At 58.6% G+C, this 24,731-nt stretch overlaps 1 protein-coding gene across 3 annotated transcripts in view; it reads left to right on the plus strand.

The window, feature by feature from the left end:
* The first annotated feature begins 6,426 nt into the window (after window positions 1–6,426).
* The window catches only part of LOC122381071 (protein held out wings-like), a 35,276-nt gene continuing 16,971 nt past the window's right edge, over window positions 6,427–24,731 (plus strand). For all 3 annotated transcript variants that reach the window (XM_043364810.1, XM_043364809.1, XM_043364811.1), the window contains exons 1-3: window positions 6,427–6,637; window positions 9,797–9,930; window positions 20,686–20,802. In XM_043364810.1, the coding sequence (XP_043220745.1) occupies window positions 6,514–6,637; window positions 9,797–9,930; window positions 20,686–20,802 (375 nt within the window). In that variant the 5' untranslated portion in view covers window positions 6,427–6,513. The remainder of the gene's footprint in view (window positions 6,638–9,796; window positions 9,931–20,685; window positions 20,803–24,731) is intronic.

Below are 24,731 nucleotides of genomic sequence, written 5' to 3' on the forward strand. Positions count from 1 at the left end.
AAGAGAGAAAGAGAAAGACAGAACGAGGGAACGGAGGAGGGGAGAGGAGATTGAGAATAGCCGTTTTCACGACGGCCATCTGGTACACATTTGATGCAGATTAGGTGCATATTTGGTCGAATTAGGTTCAGAGTATTTCTTAAAAGATATCAGTTTGGGCCGCCCAGATGCTTACATTACTCATTTTTCAAGTTTTCAGATATTTATTTTTTAAACACTGTACTTAATTCCCGATACGAATGTATATATTTTTTTTTTTGGTAAAAGAGAGTTGGAACAGATCTGGTCAAATAAGGTCAGCATTTTCCAGATAGCCTGTCGTGGAAACGGCTAATATAGGTATACCGGCCTAAACATTACTTTCAAGGCTTGCCGTTCGTGCTCACTGCCTTGTGAACTGTCTCTCGTCTCTAGCTCACCTGGCACCAGCGCTATACCCTGCCCTCGGCAGTACCCCGCCCTCGGCAGTTGTTGGTTTCCATCGTTTTCCACCGCGCCTATGTCTGGTGTGAACAGAGCAAACAGCCGAGCAGCGATCGGCGCCGAACGACCGGTGTGAACGTGTGTTTATCGAAACCGTCATCGTTCGCCGCGCTAAACGAATTGGATTTCTTCATAATGTGCGATCTTGTGGGTGTAATGCCAGGGTGATGTGGTTCGGGGATGAATATGGAACGAATCGCCCCAGGTCGGGTGCTTGTTTACATCAGTGTTACCTGCCAGAGGTCCTAGTTGTAATGTAATTGGTGGGCATTGTTAGCATCCCGAATTACGTGAGCGGACCTAAACCGCGAAACTAGCCATCTTTCACTTCACTTTCGATTGCGGAATATGACCTGCGCGTCACGTATTTAATTTCATCACCCCGTATCAGAATTAAATCGCCTGGCTTTTGCTAACGGTAGGTATATACCTAAGCCTGTGTAACTTTGATATGATTAATGGTTTGGTTTATGCATTCATGTAACATAATGCTAGTTTTTTGACGGGACAAGGGTAGACAGCAGGCATATAGTGAGCATGACTCAGTTTTCGATGAACATTTCAGGTATTCGGCACGAATTATCAGTACCTATCGTTAATTTAAAGTCGATGATTACCCTAAGTAGATACCCTAAGCAGTTTTAGTATCAATTGACTTTTCCTCGTAAAATATAAATTACCAAAAAAGGATCTATTAATATTGATATTTCGATCACGGATCTTCGTCGGAATTACCAACAAAAGATCTTTCAAAGATCAAAAGGTATTTTGTTAGCAATTCCGACGAAGCTCTGTGGATCGAAATATCAATATCAATATATCATTTTTTGATAATTTATATTTTACGAGGAAAGGTCACATGATACTAAAACTGCTTTTACTAACGTTCCTCGCACAAGCACTCAACAACATTATAGATACCCTAAGTAAGTACTTTCCTCGTTGGACGACTACGGTCAGAAGTCGCGCACTTTCCGCGCGTTCGACAGCGGATGAGGCCGCCGGGGGCGGATTATGTATGTGCGGCGTGCCATTTTACCGCCCCTCAACATCGGCTAAACCCACGAAATACGCACCGTTCACATTCGTGCGGCCTTCAATAATGTCAGCCATTCCAGAGACGCATCGGCGGCGAGAAGATAGGTAATTACCCAAAACGGTCGTGAACTGTGGACTGACATCGACCCAGCAGCCCTCATTATGCTTTATTGGTACGTTTATCTCTAAGTAATACACGACAACGGCTATCGTTGAAAAATCTTACTCTCCTCTTAGTGCGTGATAATGTTTTCCAGAATTGAGACCGCATCCATGATGGGCAAATGTGTCTGCTAATTGATCAAACGATGTCGATACCATCCAATTTATTCATACCAGCAGATATATTAGCAGGGAAGCTCGTTTGGTAAGCGCCATCGACTCATAAATTAATGTCGCCTTCCATTAACTTCTTGGAAATCTCCCTCCCTCTTTCTCTCCTCTCCTCCCCCCCCCCCCCCTCTCTCTCTTTCTTTCTTTCTCTCTCTCTCTCTCTCTCTCTCTCTCTCTCTCTCTCTCTCTCTCTCTTTCTCTCTCTCTCTCTGTTTTTTTTTCATATCGACATCTCTATCTCTGTAATATCCTTGTGTTCTTTTGCACGCATTTATCCTTATTTTAAATTTTTTAAATCATCAGCTCTCCTTTCGCTGCGAAATTTTGCATTGTTTGCATTTTCTTAGCAACACTGCAATGGAAATTTCCGTAAGATATTGCCACCACGGGTATTCATTTGTTCGTTCGGTACCTTTTTGTCTTCGATATATTTTTAGCATCTACCCATATAGCTTGAGACGGTCCACCTTACCCTAACAGTGAAACCCCAATCGCCTTCCAATGACCACTGACGCTCTGTCATCATGCACATGCTCGGCCCGCTAACCATACTCAAACACACTTCACAACAGCTTCAAACACCTCGCCGATATTTGCTGATCAAGCACATGGAGCCTGTATACGGACACAGACTGTCTATTATAATTCGAAGCGACTCGGCTAGTTGTGGCTGGATAAGGGCACAGGGCGACTGGCGGTGTGGCAGTGCTAAAACTGGCACTGGCCTGTTGTTCTCTGGTGCAGTCTCCGAGTATGGTATACCTACTGCCGGCGGAAGGAGGGAGGGGCGGGGCAGCGCGGACGAAGGGACGGACAGGGTAGGGGTGGAGTGTATAGACTGGGGTACGGATAGACGGATGGAGGAAGGGACAGACGGATGGGTCGAGGAGTGGGCGAACGGCCGATAGACGGGCGGGCGGGCGGATAGACAAACAGACGGACGGATGGACAGACTGACAGGGGGTGGGTGGGCACTGGGCAGACGGACGGACGGATAGGCGGGCGGATGGATAGACGGACATGGAAGTGCGGCAGATGGGCGGGCGGGTGGTCTATGACGGGGTGACAAACGAAGGAAGGGAGAGACTATTAGAGAAAATAAGGGGCGAGTGGATGAACGGAGGGAGGGACAGATGGATATACGACGGAGAGGTATAGGTAGTGAGTAGATTGGCAGAGTGATAAGAATGAAAGGGGGAATCGGTGGAGGGACAGACGGAGGAAAGCATAGACGCGAGAACCGGGGGGGGGGCAGTGGGGGCAGCTTGCCCCCCCCCCCCCAACTCTGGGGTCGTGGGGGCGGTGCCCCCACAACTTTGAGAAGGAATACCGCACTTTTTTGCAAATGTTTTCTTTTTGTTGAAAAACCAAAGGGATGAAAAATAAGTGGCCTAAAACCGGTGAGAAAACTAGATTTGGGGGTACCCTAGGTTGATCTCATTCTCTATTATGGTGTGCCCCCCCCCCCAGTCTGAAAGTAGTTCCCGCGCCCCCGGAGGAAAGGAGAGAAGACCAGTCCACGTTCTGAATAATACCTACAGTCTAACTCATGGCTCTTTAAATAGTAATGTCTACACATATGAGATGTGCCCTCGATCACGCCCTCCATTTTCATCCTCCGACGCCTCTATGGGTGTGAAAACCTCCCCGGTGTCTCCCGTTTTGGAGGACTGTGATCTGATATATTATATGAGGATACCAGTCCTCATTACTAGCTGGAGCTAGTCCTCATTACGATTTGCCTGCGTTGCGAGGTCCTTGTCTTGTGTCATCGGGCGCGACGGTCTCTCACAAGTTACTCGTGACCTCTGGCTGTGTCGTCAGTCGTCTGAGTATGGCAGGCTCCCGTAAGAAGGGACAGCAGAGCCTTTGCCCATGCAGAGGACCACCGAATTGGTTACCGGATGCATGAAGGCGATAGTTATTACCCCTCGCCCTGTCTTTACCGTAAATGGGGCGTTGTCGGCCGTCTCGACGATATGAAAATAACCGAGGAGCGCAGCGTGCATACCGATACCCATTGGGTGCTCAGGGAGTCGGTGATTTCTTATGAGGACATTATCAACAGCTAAACAAGGTATTGGCTGCTTCCAAACGAGACTGAGTCGGTCATTATCATTTATTTTCAGACATTGAACATTGGTAAGCAGGGCTGCATTTAGAGCTGGCAGTACGGTAGTAGGCATTTATTTACCTCACTTATGCGCTACAGCATGTCGTTTGTCGGAGTTTGTAATTCATTGTATTGTTCTCGATGTAGATAATAGTTATTGATTACCTTTCACTACCGGCAGTTAACGGCTCAGTTTCCCCTGCCTGCACATTTGTACATACATTTTTTTTTTTTTGCAAATTGTGCGATAAACTTTCTAACCTACGTGTTAGTAGTCATGTGTTATAGGCATGACCAAACGAGCATATGCCTCCATACCCTGTAGACGATTTACGTCAAGCTTTACAGCGAATTCATTGGCTTGATTTATCCCCACATGGTCACATGCTGCATTTCTATATACGTTTATCGTGTAATATCAGTCACCCTACAAATATGAACTGGATGAAAAGCTGAAGGACCCCTGAGACGTCTTACCCAAGATTTATGTCTGGCGCTAAATCATACTGGCGAGAAGTAAACTAATGAAGGAACGTGAGACCTCGCGAGTCAGAATGTGACGTGTGATACCCAAATGTGTGGTATCTTATTGGTGCGATCTGGCTAGCGATGTAATTATATCCCGTGGCCCGTATTTCACTCAGAAGACCCTGGCCCGTACGTTTTGCAGTCCTTTTATGCTGCTGAAGTGCCCGCGATGAACTGCTCAAGCTACCAATGACCATTCACATACAGGACAACTCCTATAAGCACGGGACCGGGGAGTGTCTACGCCCTACAGTCACATTTACAGATATGCTATTTTCTTTCAAGCGTTCTGTGTCCGTTATCCAGAATGTCTAAACAGGGTTCACGCTGGTTCAGATGTTGCCTAGGGCAGTTGAAAACTTGCTGTAGGTAGGTACTGCAACGTCTAATCAAAGATGGTCGCTCCTCCCTCGAGGAGCCTTGCTTCGAAGTCCCTCTTCTTCCCACCCTTAATCACTCAGGAGATTTCAGGTCCTCTGACGGCCCGGAAGTCCCGTGACTCACCATTGGGACGACTCACCATCATATCCGGCGGTAGAGGTGTTGACCCAGTCGTAAGGACAGCAGGTGAGGCGCTCTACACCATACCGCCCCGCGCCCCGTCATTACGGAGCTAATCGGTGTCGCCTCAGGCACGTGACTTGCACGCAGACGCTGAGGAGGCGAGGAGCGGCGCTGCGTCACCCTCGCCGCGCACACCGGTGAGTCTGCGGTAGATAATTTGAGATACATATTTGCTAGATAGATGGATAGTTATTATGTGAAATAGTTCACTGATTTATGCCGGGAGCCACGGAGAACAAGCATGCATGTTCTTGCAGTGATAACAGAAGCTGGTTATGTGATAAAGTTATGTGAGTATATATGTAAATTTGGAAGATTCTGAGGGATTCCCCATGCCTCTCTCTGTGTGTGTCTCTATACTATTCATGACATTGTATGCAAACTTTTTTTCTTTTTTCATTCGTGTTATTATCGAACGATCCTTGGATGCAAAAAATCTTATTTCGTTCACAGCCAAAATATTTCGCGTTTCCAGCTTCATGACAACCTGCAAGACGCTTTCAGAAATGTCTTATGACATGACATTGAGACGTCTGGATCATCATACATAGTCTGGAGGCTGAACGTGATCAAGTCCAACAGTTTGATCACAACAACTGGGCGAAGAAGAGCTGGACATCATCGCGAATGTTGAGAGGTAAGTATATGTAACGAGACTCGCTAATTGCCAAGCAAACAACCTACCTGATATCTCAAACGAGTGACCATGGGCTAAATAAAATCAGTTCGTGTCTGGTGAGTCAGCTTACTTAATACTTTGTATTCGTGTTGTTCCTGTAAGGTGTCAATCTGTCGTTGGTATCTCGATTCTCCACCCATTTATCCATTTGCCTATGCAGTTCAGTTTGAGACCCTCAAACTATCAACTGTTGCGTTTTGCTGTCGTTGTCGATTGGCACTACGCTACTCTTTTGGACCTGATGCTAGTCAGCGGCATTGTATGATCAATCGCCAGATCATCACACAATTCATATATGCGACAGCCACGTCAATGAGCTACTGGTAACTGATGTCCTCTCCGAACAGTTGCCCGCGACCGACCCAATCCCTGTCATTGTTATGCAACGCATGCTCGACTCATGCACCACGTCTGCTCAACATACCACTCTGTCTGTTGCAGGAGGCATTTGGAGAGTTTGACTCGATCATGGAATACCGGCGGTGATTTCTCCACTGTATCGTTACCTGCGGACCTCGGCGGCTGGTCGGCTCCCTGCCAGCCCCCGGTCGGCGGCGGGCGGAGCCTAGCGCGGCCGGCGCGGGGGCTCGACGGCTGACGGGCTACCCGCCGCCCGGCCTGGGCCGCCCTCTAGCGACAACCATTCGCGGCGGGCGCATGCGCACTGAGGCCGGACTCCGGAGAAGGAAGGGAAGTGGCGGCGGCGGCGGCAGCACGTCAGTTGGGTTCCGAGTCTCTTTGTCGCACTAGCAGGTAGTTCTCTAGGCTAATAATCATGGGTGAATCTACTAACAACACACAGAGCATAGCTGACTACCTAGCACAACTACTAAAAGATCGGAAGCAGCTTGCTGCCTTTCCTAACGTTTTTCTTCACGTCGAGAGACTGCTTGACGAAGGTAAGATATCCTAGTTGGCTAACGTTCAATGCTGCTTCCTGCGAATAAAGTGAGACGTAGCTTTAAACGTCACATAACCAGTATGTATTAACATTGACATTTGCTCTTGTTAGACTTGCAGCCGTAACATTCATGTGTCTTGACTAGAGTGTTTACATTGCTATGCATTCTTGGTGTCGACTATTTGGCTTGGAGTTCGTCGGATAGATACAAAAATGTATCGCTGAGGCCTTCGGGCGGTGTTTATTTTTTGCCTGTTTCGCCGTTGGTAACAGGGTTGTCATGCTACTTTATAGTGCATGAATGACTGGGATGTAATTTAAATGGCATGCGCCTTCAGCTGAGTTAAAATTTAGTGGTGGCTTCTTCCAGCACTTTTACGCCTTGTTTGATGTTGTTCATGACTTAATTGTGTTCGTTTTACAGTGCTGTGGTCTGCGACCTTCCAATTTGGTTTATGCTAATTAAACTCATTAGCTCCTATGACCACCCCTGTGTGGCTATTATCCGAAATTGCTGTTAAATGTTTTCATTTGGTATGGTCAGTCATTAGGTTTAATTGTCCCACAAACCTTAAAATTCTGGAACGCATGGTCCATTCAAGGATCTTGACTATGACAAGTCCTTTTGTTTTCCAGATTTAACACTCCTCTAAATTATTTCCCGCTATGATTACTAAGTCAAGCTGCAGCGGTTTTGCGTATCATATTTACGTGAACCATTACATCTGCCCTCCCTGTGACACATTGCGTTCCAAACAGCCACTCGCTGCAATATATGATGTCTCCCGAGGGCACCCGCTCTAAGAATCACTATCACAGATGGTGCTGTTGCAACGGACGATTCTCCGGGAGGGTGCCTCCACACACGAGGCTTTTGGCCTGTCAACCTCCCGCGCGAGCTCCACCCTTTCGTACAGACACATGTGCCCGCTTTTTGTCCCTCCGACCACTCTCGGCGGTATTGTGGAGCGCGCCTGTCAAAGTTCCATCTCTGTACGTCCGGCCGCGGCGGCCCGAGCGGTGGCCCGGGACAGGTGAAGTCGGCCCAGACAGGTGGATATGAAGCCGGGGACCGAGCGGCACCTGCTGCATATTGTACCGTCAGAGAAAACGGGCGCCGAGACGCCGGCAACGACGGTGAAAGGACCGGACGGTGGACGACAATGCGCGTCTCGGTCCGTATCGGCGGGATATGGTGGTGTCTTTCGGCACCGCCCCCGGCACCGGCGCCCCGCCCCGACACGGCAGAGTGACCTGGACTTCACCCGGGTCGGTCACTGAGGCGGCTCATGAGACCAAGGTGCTCTCGCCGAAGGAATTCGTGACGGTCTCGGCCTCATTCAATCTCGGAGTGACGTCCGTTACGTGACGCTCAGTATCGTGACATTTCGGCGTGACTCGGGTCGGTCAGCGGGCCAGGGGTGCGCGCGGTGACGCCTCGTCACGCAGCGCCGCTCCCGCCGTCAGCTGGCCGCCGTGGCCCGTGACGCGTGACGTCACATAACGTGACGTGGCCTCGTGAGCGCGAGCACCTTCATGGACGGCGCCGCTGGCTGAAAAAGTGCTCACCTCCGGCATACCTCTGACTGGAGCCGGAACTGCACAGACAACCATCCAATGGCCGGAGCCGATCTCGGCTGGTGATCGGCCTCGGCAATAGATCGGCGCCTAGCAGCGACCCGCGGCCCTGCTCTCTCCCGCTGTCAGCCGCTAATTGCATTGTTTCGTTGATTGGTTCATTCGGCGTGGCCGGCCAGCCGATCACGGCGCCTCGCTGACCAGTTTACATTGGCGGCCGCGGCACAGACCCAGTCCAGTTCGGGCTCACATGCCGTATCGCTGTTTGTTTATTTGCTATTTTGACGAGTGAGGGGCGTGCGGGGCGGTCCGCCGCGAGTCCTCCCTCCCGGCTCGGTGCAGGCCGGCGCGGCGCGCTGCACCCCGGGAGCGCGGCCAGTCGTCAGCTCGTTTATAACCCATTGCGCCGGCGGTGCGCCGCGGCTAATGCGCTCCGTCTGTGGCGGACTGGCCGGCGGCGGTCAGCGCACCTACTTCAGACGCCGGTAGAGTAATGGCTCGGCCAGGAAGAATCAGCGGCTCGCGGAGGAACGCGGCGGACATATCTCCAGTGGCTGTGGCTGGGTCAGACCCACACCTGCCTCTCTGCGCGTCTGAGACCGGCACCGGTCTCCCACTGCGCGGTCCATCCGTCCGGCCGGCACTGATCGTTTTCCAAGTTTCTCCTCTCGCGCTGGTCGGCGGCGGGCGGTCGCGCCCACAGCGCCGGCACGCCGTGGCGTGTGCCGCTGGAGCAGCCCCGGGTTCCTCACTGCAGGCGGCTGCCGCTGATCGCGATCTGCTCGTATCCGCGACGATCCGCCTCGACTAGCCGTCAGCGCCTCTGGGCTGCTGCCGCTGCCGGATCTCGTGGGAGATAACCGTCCGTATCTGATGGCAGGCCGGCCGGCCGCGCCGCGCCGCCGCTCAGCTCGTGCCCGGCCAGAACGGCAGAGCATTTCCAGGAACGATTCGGCGGTGCAGCAAGGTCGGCAGAGCCATACGGTGATCAATTGGCGGCGGTCGGGCGGGGGCGGCCGCCGGCGGTCGGCCGCCCGCCGCGGGCAGGGGCGGCTGGCCGGCTCTGCGGCTCTCCTCCAGGGCGGAGCGCCCGTAAGCCGCCCGTTTGAGAGGCCGCTCTGCAGGCGGGCGGCCGACGCCCTGCCAGAGCGGCATTAATTCCCGGCCGTAATCGTTTTCCAGTAAGGCGATTAGGTCCGTACGCGGCCGGCCCGATAAAGAGGCCGACTGGAGCCGGCCCTCGGTCCCTGCGCTGCGCCATCGTCTCTGGACTGGTCAGTGGTCAGGTCGCCCCGCTAGACTGGGTGAACCCGGACTGCTTGCTCCACAGCGCGGACTTCCCATACAGTCGCTAAAATATGGTCTGGAAAGCGCAGATGTCACTGCTCCCTTTCGAAACCGATCGACCGTGCGATATCATTTGCATATAACCTTACCACTCAGAGCTATGAGAAAGTACAGCTAAGATCGTGCTGTGCAATGTTTATACTTCTAATTATTACCTACATTACAGCCTTCTGTTTACCTTGCCTGACGTTATTCTTTCGCCATATGCTCACCAATCGCTCTCATTTTTCAGAAATCGTGAAAGTGCGCTCGAACCTGTTCCAAATCAATGGCATCGCCAAACAGCCGCTGGAGCTGCCGGAGCCGCAGGGCCCGGTGGTCACCCTCTCCGAGAAGGTCTACGTGCCCATCAAGGAGCACCCTGATGTGAGTGCCTCAGCTGGAGCCGGGGTAGGAAGGGGGGGGGGGGGACGCAGCCACAACATCCACTCACGGAATATGATCAGCTGGCTCACCAGTCCGCCCGGGCGGCCGCGAGGGCTGAAGGACGTGGGTCACGTGATCGGTGTCGGGTCGGCGTATGGAGTTCGGGGGGGGGGGGGGTCTTCGGTCATGTAGAACGTAGAGCGTGGTCGGACTGGGCACGGTTGGCAGAGGAGTCCGGCACGGTCAGCCCTACATCACTGGTTTCCCGTCGTTGTAACGAGCACGTCTGTGAACGATGCGATAAAATTCCCCGTGAACCTGCCACCGCCGCGGTCTCCATCACTGGGCGGGGTGGGGTCCTTGCGACCTCACACTGAAATCAGGCGGAACCACAAAGCTATTGAGCTCGGCGCCGACCCCTTCATACTCTCATTTTCAACCACCACGAACCGTGAATGTGGGCGCGCGCCCAGCCGCCGTGACCGCGCCGCTCGTAACGCACCGGTGACACTCGGGGCGCAGCGGTGGCAAACGAGGCGCACTGGCGTCCGACGCGTCAGATTTGTCTCGCCGGCGGCGGGGGCGGCGGCCGCTGCGCCGCGCCGCGGAATGAATGGTGTTTCACCGGCGCACTGACGTTTGGTAGTTTGTCTTCGTGAGGCCGGTGCTCCCACATTTGAGGTCGATGTGCCGTGTCCTGGAAGAGGGCGGGTCACTTCAGAGCCAGAGGTGACTTTAGGTCTGACTATAAAGCTGTCACGGTACAAAATATTGTGCACTTACTGAAGTCGCTGTACTCGGAATTTAACCCTTATGATTCCTTAAATTAATTTTTGTTTTACTGGAACATTGGTTTAAGTTCCATAATTATTTTATTGTTTTGATTTTAACCACGAACACGCTCCTAATCTGTCCCATTTTTAGGCCGCAGCGTATGTAAACACGCGCTCGTGTAACGCCTGGTCTGATCAATATTCTTACAGATAGGTCTGATCAGAAACCATTTCATAACCACTCGGCTGCCCGGTAACCGCTGGTAACCCTCAGGAAGCCTGCACTCCAAGGGCTCTCCGACAGGTCACGCGTCGGGCTCGCGGCGCGGCATTGTTCACTTCAACTTCGTTTGAGGCGTTTGTTCCGTGATGGGTTACGAGCGAAGGAGACACGATGCATACCGACACGGCTTTGGCGGCGGCCGGCGAGCGGGTCACTGGCCGCTTCGCAACTCGCTGCGGGGGGCTGGCGCCACGTGCAAATGCAGGGTGGCCGCCCCGCCCCGCCCCCGCCGCCGCGCCGACGCGACAGTCCAGAGGACGCGGCCCGGCCGACCGGCCAGCGTCTCCAGACGGCCGCTGTGGAACTGCCGGCCAGCTGTGGGAGACGGGGGCGGCGTGGTCCATGTCACACGCCGCCCGGACCAGGGGTTTGTCAGAGCCGACGCACACACACAGCAAAAAGCGGCGTGTCTGCCCATGGCTGTATGTCCGTCTGCGAGCCTCGTGGACCGGGGACGGCGGTGTATTTATCTCATGGTTGGGCTGTTCTTTTCTGCTCCGGACGCAACCTGAGAAGTGAGCCGATTTATGTATCACATGGGCTGAACAAGGAGGCGATCTATCTGGTTAGCCCTGCTGAATTGCATTTATTTATCGCACCCACACAGTACAGTACAGAACTGACCCTTCGTCCGTCCCCAATCCAACCCGGTCAGTACAGACAGAGACGAAGCGACGACCTCTGGGTGACTGCGGTCAACCTCCGATCAGTCTGTCCGTGTACCGCCCAGATTAGTATTCGCGGCGTGCGCCCTCCCTAATGGCTCCATTGCAGGGATCCGCCGCGCCGCGCGGTACACGACAAAAACAGCCGCAGCCCGGTGCGGCGCGGCGGAAGAGGCGCGGGCGGAGCGGGCGGAGGTGCCGGGCGGCTGTTGTGCGGTGGGCGGCGGCGTGGTCGCTCGCGTCGCCACCGTGCCGTCTACGGCTGGCAGCCGGCCTACCCAAACAGGCGCGCCGCGCGCCGCCAACACCGCGCACTATTTCTGTGAATGCTGAGCGGAGAGACGGGCGCAGGCGCGCCGCGACCGACGCTCGCCGTTCGCCTCCCCCGCCTCTCCCCGTCGGCGCTCTCCCCCTCTCCCTCCCCCGGCGGCTCCTCGTTTTCTCTCGCCGCCGCCCAGAGACCGCCCGGGCGGCGGCGGCGTCAGCTGACTGGACGGTGACGTCATCGGGCGGCGGCGCCGGCCGCCCGCGGCGCCGCCCGAACATCTGATCGGCAAATCGTGATCGTGCGCGGCTCATCGGCGACTCAGCGGCGCCGTTTTGGCTTCTCTGGATCGGTTACGATCCCGGCGGTCGGCTGGGCGACTGTGGACGCGCTCCTCCGCCGGTGGAGGCCGCTTTGAGGTGTTTCCCGTGCAGGTGTGCGTCCGGCTAGTGTCCGGCGGGCGGCCCGCGCGCCGCCGCAGGTCGTCCCACTTCCATCCACTTATCGTGTGCGTCTGTTGGGCCACCGCCCTGCCGTCCCCGTCCGATGGGAGCAGATAGTGTCGGCCGTCGACGACGGCTGTCGGGACCACCGCTCACGGCGCCGACCGCTCCGCCCCGTCCGACGGCGTCCGCCCGATCCGGGGTCGAGGGGAACCGGCAGCGGTGCGTGCGGTCGGGCCGCGACATTGCAAGGACGCCAGTCAGCCGCGGCAGCAGCGGCGGCAGCGGTGAAAGTCGGGGGTCGCCAATGGAGCGATTCGTCTCTGTTCGCTGCGCTGCCGCCGCTGCCGCCGCCCCTGCCGCGGCCGCACAGCCGGTGTCGTGCAGGCGAGCCGAAACCGGCGCAGAAAGAACTGCGACGCTTTTCTGTGGCGGGAGGACGTTTCGAGACGCCGCCCGGTCGTCTGTAGCAGGTCTGCGTTGCATCGGAAATGAGCCGCCGTGTGCGCTCGGCGGCGGGGGCGGGGGCGACGGGAGGACGTCCCCGGCTGCGCAGCGTCGCCGCGCGGTGATCCATCGCCTCGATCGAGGCTGATGGCGCTGCCAGCCGGGCCGTGCCACTGATGGCGACAGATCGCTGCAAAAACACGCCGCCCCGCTGCCGGAGCGATGTTGTTCCTCCCGCCGAACGGATGGATCGACCGGGCACGGCGGGCGCGGGTCAAACGCCCCACGATTCTCCTATCATCGGCCGAATAAACGGGATGCCCGCTCGAAGGTGCGATCTGGCCCGCCTCTCGTGCTCCCGTGGCTCCGTTGATGATCGCGGGCGGTCCAGGCCGGTTCGGGCCGATTTGTTATGTGCCAGTGGCAGTAATGGCGCCCAGAAGCCATCGCGGCGGCTGGCTCAGCTGCGAACTGCCCGTTTTACGGTCTGGCTCTGTTGTCGGGGGAGCCGCGGAGGCCGCTGGTCGTCGAGCCGGCCCGAGAGGCCCGCGCGGCGCCGCTGAGCTCAACAGCCTTCACCGCTGCTCAGGGACGATCATGTGTGCGGTGCACGTGTCCCATTACGCATTGCAGAGTTGCCCGTCTCAGTCAGTGTCACCGAGACCGCGCTATGAGAGTCACCGGACCAGACCGGCCTGTCGTCACCGCTACCTGCCGGCCGCGCAGGTGAAACGTCGCCAAATTCGGCGGTCGGACCACTGAATTATTGATGGCGAGCGGCCGGCGAGAAAGGAGCGCCGACTGCGATCGGTTTCTCTGGCGGCGCACAATGGTCGGACGTGGGTGGAACGCCGGCCGTGATAGCCGACCTCCTTCGTCGTGACGGCCTGACGAGAGCGGCATTGTGTACGGTGTGCACACATGTCATCAGAGTTCGGAAGCCTAGTAGTATATACCTGCCTTAGATACCAGTCCAGAGCCCTGATGTATCTAAAACTGACTGTTGGGCTGTTTGGTTCTACTGTTTGTTTATTCAATGACCTTTCGATCGGTTGTGCCTGTGACAGCGGACCTAGTCCATACGTCTCCGGTGCTGAAGGGACCACAGAACCCCAGACTGCACTGGCGCCTAGTCCAGATGTGCCTCCCTCCCTCCAATCGGTGTAGCTCAGTTGTTCAACACGCACCTCCGGCCGACCAGCTGGTGGTACAGGGGCCGGTCGGCCATTCCGACGCACATGTGCGCGGTACGGCGGACGAACCAGCTCGTTTACATCAGCTGTTCCCCGGCCGTAAGAACGGGTGCGTTTTCTGGCTCTCTCTCCCTCCCAAATGACACTGAATCTACCTTATGTAAGGGGGAGAGGGAGGGACGGGAAGACATTGTTTCATAGCGAGACAGGCAGGGCGTCGCGCCGTCGTCGGTTGCGAGCGAGAGACTTCCTGTCCCGTTTCTCCACACGGTCTTGGTGTCGCCCCGGGTTGTTCCGGCCTCCTTTGTCTTCCCGTGTGTGTTGAAAACGCGTGGCACAATGTCGTGCTGAGCGTTCCACACCGTCCGATGACGTCACATTACCCATCTGCCTCGGCCGCTACCGCCGGCGGCGGCGCTCGGTATTAATAGCCGACAGCGCTTGTTCAGGTGTCCGCCGGGCGGCTTCCGGGCGGGGGCGGGGGCGGGGGCGGATCGCCGACCTCCGCGCCGGCGGCGGCGGCCGAGGTGGCCTAGGTGGCCGCTCCCACTTAACCTCTGTCTCTCCGAGACGGGCGTATCTGTCGGAGATCGGCGCCGCCGCCCTTCTGCGCGCCGCTCCGGTCTTTCATCTCGTTATCTGGCCATCCACCGCGGCGCCGGAGTTTCCTGGGCGCTGATGGGCGGCCTTTCTCCCGGACCGCGGCGTTTCTGACTGACCGAGATGGGCCTCCGCGGGTCACGAGGCTCACGTCGGGTGAGCCGGCGCCCTCCTTCCTCGCCCAATGTACGGTTCATTGCGCCGGGCGCTGTATCGGCCGTCAAATCGCCCTCACGTACCGGCCGGCCCGACTCGTTTCTCTGACGGGGTCGTCGGACAGCTCCCTCATTTCGTCCCGTCTGACCGTCTGGCTGTTTCTCCATCTCCTGACGTGGAGTCTGACTGGTTCCGACTCGTTCTGAGTCGCCCTGAGTCGTTCTGAGTCATTCCTAGTCACCTGAGTTACCACAGAGTCGCCCGGCTGGCCTCTGTGTTCGTTCAGGGCCGCTCTCTCGACCGGCGGCGTTAATAAACCACCGCGCCCCATTTATCACGATTGCTGATCGTCCCCGTCTGGTGTGTGTGGTCTGATCGCCCAATACGGAGACGCGCGCCCACTGCCGGGCCGATTCCCTTTGTTGGAGCGCGCGCCGTCCATGGCTGGCCGTCCGTCTCCGTGCCATATATGGACCGCCGGCCGGCCTGAGTCATGTGCGATCCCGCCGCGGCCTGACGACGACTCGGCGGCGCCGCTCCGCCCGCCCTGTCCATTGTACCGTGCAGAATGCCAGGCATGTCGTTCGCTGCCCCTCGGCGGGCGATGCCGTGCTGGAATCGCCGGCCGCCGATCGCTTTTCCGGGCGGCCACGGAATGATGGCGTGCTGCGACGCTCGTGAGCCCGCATTTCACGTTTGCGGGTCGCGTGTCGGCGGCGACGGGTGCCTTCTGTCCGGCCGGCCGATCGCCCGGCATTGTGCGCCATTTAGCGGCAGCTATTTGGCCGGACTCGGGTGAACGATGGTGCCGGTGGCAGCGGCGGCAGCAGAGGCTGCTACCGGCACTGAAGCACGCACGATGGACCTGCTGGTACTCGACATGCAAGCGATTTTTACGCCCTGTCGACCTGTTCTAGCATGGAGACCTGGGTGCTGCCACCGGTGCTGGCTCGAGCGTCCCCTGCCACCGCCGCCGCCGTCTCTCCCATCTCTCGCGTCGCCCGTCCTTGGCCACCCACGCCCGGGTGTCATCCCGGCTGCCGCCAGTCGCGCGCGCGCTGCGCCTCGGGCACAATTAGCCAGCCTAATGACCTTCCCGTGCCAATCCGCGCCGGGTGCCACAGACGCGCGCGCGAGTCCTGATTCTCCGCGCCTGGCCGACGCTCTGCTATTCTCTCCGCGCTGCACACTGCCACCCCGCGTCTATTATTCTTCGGACGTCTCTCAGCTGTGCGCCGCTTTCTCTCTCACCCTCCTCCCCTGCTATTTCCGGTCGGCGCACACTGGAGTGTGGCTCAGTGTTTTGGGAACCGGAAATAGCACGGGGAGCCAGCGTGCGCCCACCTCCTCCCTGCGCGTGCAGCGCCTGCCGATACAGCTCAGTCGACCGGCGCGACCCCTCGGCCATCCTGCCAAGGTGTCAATCGGCCAGCCGCCGGCGTGACCGAGCACTGCTGGCCCGTGACCACATCTCCCCGTTCACTGGGACACACTGTCACGCACCTCCGCGCTCCGGCACTTCCCGCGGCGTGTCCTCTCTTGATCCACGCGCCGCCGAGCTGGGTCGTCGCTAACTATGTGAACCCTCACCGGAAACCACTGCGTCGCGTCGACTGCTCCAGACTGCTGCCGGTGCGTCTCTCACGACGCAGCCGCAGCTGACGCGGATACGACAGTTTCCGTGGCGATTTAGTACAGTTACGCACTCGGCACTCCGTCCCATACGGGTACCGAACCGTTGCGCTCCAGTATGCTGCGCCGTCGAGCCTTTTAGTTCCGCGGCTTTTAGCCGGACGCGGGGCCGGGCCTGTCATTGGTCCGTGACAGGCTGGCTGTCATCGGCCCGTTTCAGGCACCTGAGGACAGCTGACAGCGACCGGCGCGAGACGGAGCGTGGACGAGGATTCCGGAAACAGTGGACGCTGACGGTGCTATTTTGGTCGTTCTGTGGCACGTGTGGCTCTTTAACGGGGTGGTCTGTTTCCCTGACGCCACTTAGATGTGGTGTAAGTGTAAAAAGTTGTATCTAATTTAGGAATAATAGAATGGTTCCTATTTGGACGAGCCCAGAGAAAACTGACAATGATTGAACTGCCAATGCCTCGACCACAACAGAGCTCAGAGATAGTGTTCTTTAGATAAGCGGAAGACAATGTGACGGATGCGGGGTGGAGCCGCTAGGAGGCCTTGGGCGGCGGCGGCGGCGGCGGCGCTGAGCCCGGGCGGGTCTCTGATGGACCGATTGGTGGCGGGCGTCACCGTCGGAACAGGGGCGGGTCGACCCGGCGGCCCCGCGCGCGACGTTAATTGGGCGCCGCCCGCCCCTGGTCACTGCCCGACCGGGCCCTCCAAATCCTCCTCCAAATGAATGGTGTGGCCACGGATCACATATAAGGGGATCCGTGGCGTGTCTTCAGAGCAGCAGGCGCGGGCGGAGCTTCACTCCCGGACAGTCTCGTCAGTCTCGGGCGGCGGCGAAGACGGACAGTTTGGGGGCGTGTCGAACTGCCTGACAGGTCACCCGGCATGACCCCGTCTTTGCCAGGATTGGTTTTGTTTCGTGGTCAGTTTGTCGAAACGGTCCGGCCGACCGCAGAAGTGACGGGGCTATTACGGACCGTTTTGGGAGCTCGGTGGGTGGCATTACCCTGTAGAGGTCAGCGCGGGTCTGATGGAGACCTTATCTTTGTCCATGAGAGCTGTCGGGGCAAAGGAAAAGCGTATCGAATCCCTTACAGCTTGGTTTCAGCTTGTCGTCTCGTTGTCCCTTCAGGGTTCTGTATCGGTATTTCATTGGCTAACTCTTCGAATATTTCCGGGTACCTCTCAGCCACCCTGAGTTGCGCGGATTCGCCCTTCCCGCTCCGCCCCCGCGGCCGTCGCCCCTTCCTCACAAGGCTGTCTGACCGACCCTCCGCCCTGCACCAAACGAGTGCACGCGTTGCGGCGGCCAATTGCATTGAACGGCTCTCGGCCGTAAAACCGGGCGTTACCGTGCAGCGAAAGCGACCCAGCAGACGCGGCCATCAATAGCCCTTCCGGGCGGGGCAGTGCGCCGTATCTCGTCACTGATGCGCCAGGAGCGGCGCTCCTGTGCCACGAGCGTCGAGAGCGCCACGAACGCCCATGATCGGTGGTCAATAAAGGTGCGGTGCCGGCGGCGGTGATGGGTGCGCTGCTGACCGCGCCGCGCCGCCGCGGTATGGTCCAGCAAGGAATGCCGTCCACCGTCCAGGCCTGCCGTGCCAACTGGGAGTCATTCAGCCACCGACCTGGCCCAGAGACGTCTGTGATATGAGTTACGTCACCGTGTGACCGCCGGTGACGGGACGCCCGGTTGGCTGTCGCGGAGGCGCCGAGCCGTGCAGTGAGCCCCGCGTCTGGCACGGCCGCCGGCGTTGACCGGCGCGGCCACCCCATGGCTCATTTCCTGCCCGGACGGCTCGGCATCTGGACTGGCCTGGATTGTTGGCCCGGCGGGACCCGCTGACAGCCGGCGCTCTGCAGGCGTCTTCAATTGACGCTGATCCTCTAGATGCGCCCGCTTGTTGGCGAGATGGGAGCGCGAGGACGGACGGCCTGTTAGAACTTGTCATTGTTACCGTCTTCGGCAAGGTCGCTGTCTCTGCCCCCTCGCTGCTCTGCCCCGCCGTCGCCCTCGCCGACTCCGTCCCGCCGCCTTCGACGGAGGTCCGTCCGCATTTGATCAGCGCGGCGCGATTCAAAACAGCGACCTCCTTTCGCGGTAAACACTCGTTCATCATTGTGAACGCTCGCCGGCTGCGTTCTTCTCGACGGAGAATGTGTCTGGCCGGACGCCTCCCGGAGAAACCCCATTCCGGCCACCCGTCACGCCATTTCGGCCACCCGTCACGCCATTTCGGCCGGACGTAACGCCATTCCGCCGGCGTAATACGCTGCATTCCGCCAGCATTGGCACTCCTCTCGAAATATGGCATTGAATTTCCGTCAATATTCCGCCGGGCGTCTTTTCGCCACTAGCCTATTGGCGATTATTTGAGCCGGCCTCCGGGCTGAGGTATTCCCCAAGACGGGCATCGAAGGAAATTTAGATTCAGAAGGCGCCCCCGGAGGTAGGTGCTTACCCAGGATGGCTGGCTAAACCTGTATCGGTGGTATCATTTGACACGCAGCCCGATGCTGTTCTGCACAGCACGTATGTGGTCCACAGATTGTGGTATGGTAGCCACCAATCACAGCCAATTTTGCGATCATTTCTTTATTTCTTTAGAAAGGTAGATCACATCCGGTCCATGTTGCGAACCAGCTTACTCCAGCTTACCGCCGTTGGTAACAAGTAAGCCACGTTCGTAACGGTTCTCACGCAGCTCTATGCGCCAGTCGCTGACCTCATGGCACCCCTCACCCCTCACACCCACTGGTGGCTTACCGGGACCAACAGCCGAGCCGCGCACAATAGTCGGCATCCCATGCTCGCGACTCGCGCGCCCTCCGACTGCCTTTTTGCCACCCATTGTGAGGAGCTCAGGCGAATGGCAGCGCTGCGGCGCCGGTGGTTGAACCACGTCTCGCCGCTCATAAACGCCGCCGCCGCCGCCGCCGCCCTGTCCAGATGACAAACGATGCGCCGGCGCCGCGGCGCCGCGCCGTGCGGAGCTGTGTCAGCTCGTGTGTGACGTCACAGGGGCAGCTCACCCACGCCGGGAGGTCACAGCTCGGGCGGCGGGTCGTCAGGTCGGACGGCGCGCCGCGAATGACAGAACTGACGGCGAGAGGGGCCGGCACACCTCTCGGCGGCGAGACGGCGCCGTTTGAAGGTTTTGTCCGTCTGATGTGGCGAAGTAGCGGAGGTGACAGGCGGCTGCTTCTGTGCTGATGGTCGTCTGAGCTTTGCGTGGCTGGATGAAATGACGCTGGATCATAAGATTATGCAGGTTGTGAGTCGCGATTCTCAGTAAATCGACGCGACGAAGAGTCAGTAATTCAGGTGAATGGTGAGTCAGGTGAAGTTCCGACGTGTTTGATCAGGACTGGGGCTTCACAGACGGGGTGAGGTTCTCTGGCTCTGTGTTTGATCTGAGTGTGAGTGCAGGGGCTCGACACGGGCCCCACTGGATAAGGGTCAGCGTTCGACCTGGATCCGCCTGCTGCGCCGGCACCTCACATATTCCGAGCACGACTCACTGTCAGGGAACGCGAGCGACCGCGGCTGGGCGCTCGCTTACGATTCTACGCGGCTCGTCCCCCGCAGGGTCTCTCGCTCGCCGCGTCTCGCTTCTCTCCACCCGCCACCATGACTCCTGACTCGCTCACGACTCGGTGACATAAGCGACGACTCGGTGATGTCAGGGCGGAAACCCGCCGCCGCCGAGTCAATGACTCAGGGAGTCGCTGAACCGGTGTTGACTCGGGCGGGGACGGGTGCTCGCCGTTTGTTGCACGGACCTGCCGGAGTGTGTGCTTTCTGCACGGTGCAGAGTCGCGAGGCCGGTCTTAGGTCTCCGGCTGACAATACTGGTCCCCGGTGGAGGAGCGGCGACGGCGGCGGCGGTGATATCTCCCTGTCGATCGCCGTCCACCGGCCTCCGACCGCCGCGCTTCCAGCGTCGCCTAGAAAACCGGTATTATCCGCCCTCCCCGTCTTCGCTTTGCCTTTTGTATGTAGTCCATCAGAGCCCGCGTGCCGCCCGTGGTGGGCCACCCCGTGGCGCCACGTGCCGCCACGTGCCGGCCCGTGCCATCGGTCACCCGTATCCGGTTACTGATGAGCCGCGGACGAGGGTCGCGTGCCGCCGTGCCTCTGAGCCCTCGCCGCGCTCCGCACGCCGCTTAATCATCGATTGCGCACGCGTACTGTCACGTCCCCGCGTGCAATGTGTTGTGTCGAGCGTGTGTGACGTGTGCATTCCTCTGCGGTGTCTAATGTCTGCTCTCTGTCTCTGTTGCAGTTCAACTTTGTGGGCCGCATCCTGGGCCCGCGGGGCATGACGGCCAAGCAGCTCGAACAGGAGACCGGCTGTAAAATCATGGTGCGCGGCCGCGGCTCCATGAGGGATAAGAAAAAGGTAAGCGTTCTCTGATACACTAGGCGCACGACATTTTTGACAGCAAGGACGACACTGCGCACTTTCCTGGACGGCAGCGCTGCTCGGAACTGATTTTTCCTTGTTCGGGCAGTTATACAGCACGCGCACGCGATCAGAAATGTCATTTCTGAAAATTGAAATAGGGTCAGAACATCGGCGTCGCTGCGGGTGAGGACGCTTCAGGCCCTGCTCACTTGACTTTACCCCGCTCACCTCACCACACCTTACTCACCTCACAGTCGCCGCACCCCCGCACCTCACCTCTCGGCCGATCGACACCCCGACTGTTGCTGCCCGTTACAGTCATACCCGCCAGCTTCAACGGCCGCCCGCGCCTATATAACCGCTCCTCCTCCCGCGCGGCCGCTCGAACGGCCCGAACCGCCCGCCTCTAAAACGGGCGCGGCGTGCGGTGCCGGCGGGCGCCTGGAGCGGCGCTGACATGGTGTCTGAGGTCCAGCGAGTGACACCTCGCCACGTGGCCGGCCGCCGAGGAACGTCCGAAGAAATCTGAGTCGACTGTCGACGTGCGACGTGTGCTGATGGAGCTGACGGGGCTGGAGGCGCGGGCGGTGATGTGCGCCGCCAGGTGTGTCCGTCTCCCGCGGAGGGAGTCAGAGGAACAACCCCGCGCCGCAGGGAGAGCGGAACCCCTGCGCCGAGAAGAGACCTCCCAGAGTCAGCCAGGAGGGCGAGAGATGCCGAAATAGTCGAGAGTCGACGAGAATGCCTGAAATTCTACGGTCGTGTGAGCAGCACCGAGTCGGATCAAACGTCTGGCTTATACTTCGAGTCTGAGTGGTGTGGTCGGAACGTTCAAACTTGCGAAAGTGATATGCAATTCCCGTTTGAACTGAACAGCTACGCTTGTGGCATAAACCGCTTTCACATCAATGCGCCAAACGCCTGTGCATGCATGTATGTATGCCGGGACTCGGCTGTATCAGCCCCGCGGACTGAACTCGCGGTCAGTGCGCCCCCGCCGCGGGAGACGGGCGAAAGCCGACTGTCTGGGAGAGCAGTCCGTACGTGACTGATGGACTGGACTGGGACGGATTGACCGGCGGCGGGCGGACACCGTTGCGTGCTTCTATCCTCAGGATACAGAAGTCCTTCTCCTCCACGCCGCAACCTCGCTCCGGGCTGGACAGGCAACTTTATCTCATGCGGGCTGCTCCCTTGGAGCGGCACCGCTGCTCCCGAGGGAGCGCACCCCGTAGCCGGGTGCAGTGAGTGCCTTGGGGCTGGGTGGCCTGTTCTCTGGACGGGCTCAGCCCCGGCGACTCACTAGGGTGCCTGCCCAGACCAATGTCTCCCCCTAATTCCTGTCATCCTTCCGGCTCTGCAATGGTCTTGTCGACCGAAAGGGCCTAACCCAACAAAACAAAACAAAAGACCGGCGGACTGCCGGCGGCCGCTCAGCTGACTGCGACGGCCGGCGATACGGGTGGACCGGTCCGCCAGGGCCCGGTCTGCCGGGGGCGTCTGCACGGGCTCCGTATCGGCCGCCGGAGCCGACCGTGCCCCCGGAGGGTCCTGGCAACACGAGGTCAGCCCGCCCGCTCAGAGGCCAGGGCACACCCGGCGATAGAGGCGCGTCGGCCACTGCTGACTCACGGCTGACCGATCGTGCAGCTTTGTATGAGGCACGAGGCGCAGGGAAGCTCATGTGCTTGGAGACTAAGATGATGAGGCATTTCTATAAATGATTCTATCGCTTCATCATGTGCTGTCATTCAGTGATTTCCGCTCGTGTACGCGTTAGATATTACGGCCGAGTTGTACGTCATAATCTACTCTACTATTTTCTCATGAGCATGGGAATGCTTCACATGCCTGCAACCTTGAGAGTAGCTCATAGGCCAGAGTCCCAGACAGCCTTGAAGCCGTTCCGTGTGAGAACTCGGTCCGTTGCTGGGTTCCAGTACGGTACCGCAGCTCTGTACGGCCTGAGCCTGAACCACACAATCTTCTAATGGCCCGTCGCTTGTCCGGCGCCCCGCCAGGTCACCAGGGGTCAGACCGTGACCTACCGGGGTCGTGACCCCATTTGTCGGTGGGTAACAGGTCGCGTGTGCCGCTGTGGGGTCGCCGCCGGAGCCGAGCGCGGCCCGCCCGCAGAGTCGACGGCCGGCGCCGGCCCTAATCGACCGCTTTCCGAGATCATTATCGGCGTACGACCGACTTTGTCAATTGTGAGAGATGATTTGGGCCTATCTGGTGGCCGATCGGCCGGCCGACTGTCGCTGGACGGCCGCTCGGCCGGCGGATCCGGCGGTGCGTCAGTGTGCGTCCTGATGCGCCGCGATCGCCGGCTCCGCGCCGCGCTGTCGCTCACCATTGCCGCATACCGCGGGCTCACGCTGAATGGCAGCGCGGACCCGGCAGCTCTCCCGGCCGGCCTTTGTGCGGCGACAGCGGCGGGCGCCCCGAGCTCGGCTCAGCACAGCGCGGCTCGGCGGGCGCCGCGAACCTAAATAAACAGAACACCTGGAGTGGCGTGACGTCCCGTCGGCCGCATACCGAGTGGCGAACCGCAGCGGACGTGCAGAGAAACCGCGCCGCCGTCCTCGCCGCCGACGGCGCCGGCCCTGGTGCTGGAGGAACGGCGGCTAGCGCTAGAGGAACCGCGGCTGGTGCTCCATTGGTGCTGTTGGTGCGCCTGTTGTGCGGTACTGGTGCAGCTCTATGCCGCCGCACTGGTGGAGGGGCGGTTCGGCACCGTCAGTTGCTGAGTGGTGGTTAAACCCGGAGAAACAACATTGGGAGACCGATACGGGCCGGCCCTCCCCGCCCCGCACCCAACAGAGAGATCGTCACAGTTGAGCGGACACGCTGGCGGCGACGGTGGACGTTTTGCAACCCCTGCCGCCCCCGTCGGCGCCGGCGCGCGGTCGGCGCAGTCACCTTACCTTTCGGTCACGTCCGTGGGGACGGTGTGCGGCGGCCGGTCCAGTCGGGCCCGCGCGGCCGCTGTCATCATCAGACCGAGCCGGCGTGACCGCCGCAGCGGCACGTGTCCCCAACCGCAGCAGATCGCGGGCCGAGATCGGCGCGGCGCGGACACCGAGCCTCTCAGCATAGAGCTGCCCTCAGAGGCTCCTGCCTGGACCGAGCGGCCGGGGAGGGCGACCACCGCGGCGGTATTGTGGATACCGCGGCGCACATGTGGATGCCGCGATCTGCCACAATGCCTTTGACTGATATCAGTGATCAACTGAGATTGACGGCGGCCGATCGGCAGGAATCCGGAGCTGATTTGTTCCTTCTAACTCCACTCCGTTCCAATGCCGTTTGCTATGCCGGTGGTCGTTTTGCCATTTGCCTGTGTCAACAAAGGCGGCTGGCTTTTATGCTCGAGTCTGATGGGATCTGGTGACGGCCGCCGGTCTGGCGGAATCTCTCCAGTCGGCATCACAAACCTGTCCGTCGGCGGTAATTGCTCCTGAAAACCGGAACGGCCTAATCCCCGGCCGCGGCTCCCGCTGTATGCGGCAGGCGCGCCCGCCGACCCGCTGGGAGTCTTATCCCTGCGGCTGGTCCGGGCAGCTTGTTGGATATGGTGAACAGCTCCTCGGGTACTTTGAGTCAGATTTCTGAGTAGCTTTTTGGAAAGCTTTCAGAGTAGCTTTCTTAGTAGGTAATTTCATCACTTAGTAATGTGCCGTTTGTGCAGCTGCATCAAGTCCGTACGTACCCCTTTGCTCTCCCTTCCCGGCCATACTGATATCTCTCCGATCTCCTGATCAGCTGATCGCGTATCGCTCGGCCCGATCAGCTGATGGCTATCCGCTCAGCTCGGTCACCCTGATCGGCCGGCCGGCTCGGTCCGCTTTCACGTCATTATTAGTGGCCACGCGACGTTTTAGGGCCGAGCGGCACGGCGCGGCGCGCGTCACACGTCTAAT

This window comes from Amphibalanus amphitrite, unplaced genomic scaffold (genome assembly GCF_019059575.1).
Source record: "Amphibalanus amphitrite isolate SeventyFive unplaced genomic scaffold, NRLGWU_Aamphi_draft 000113F_arrow, whole genome shotgun sequence".
NCBI classification, from domain to species: Eukaryota; Metazoa; Arthropoda; class Thecostraca; order Balanomorpha; family Balanidae; genus Amphibalanus; species Amphibalanus amphitrite.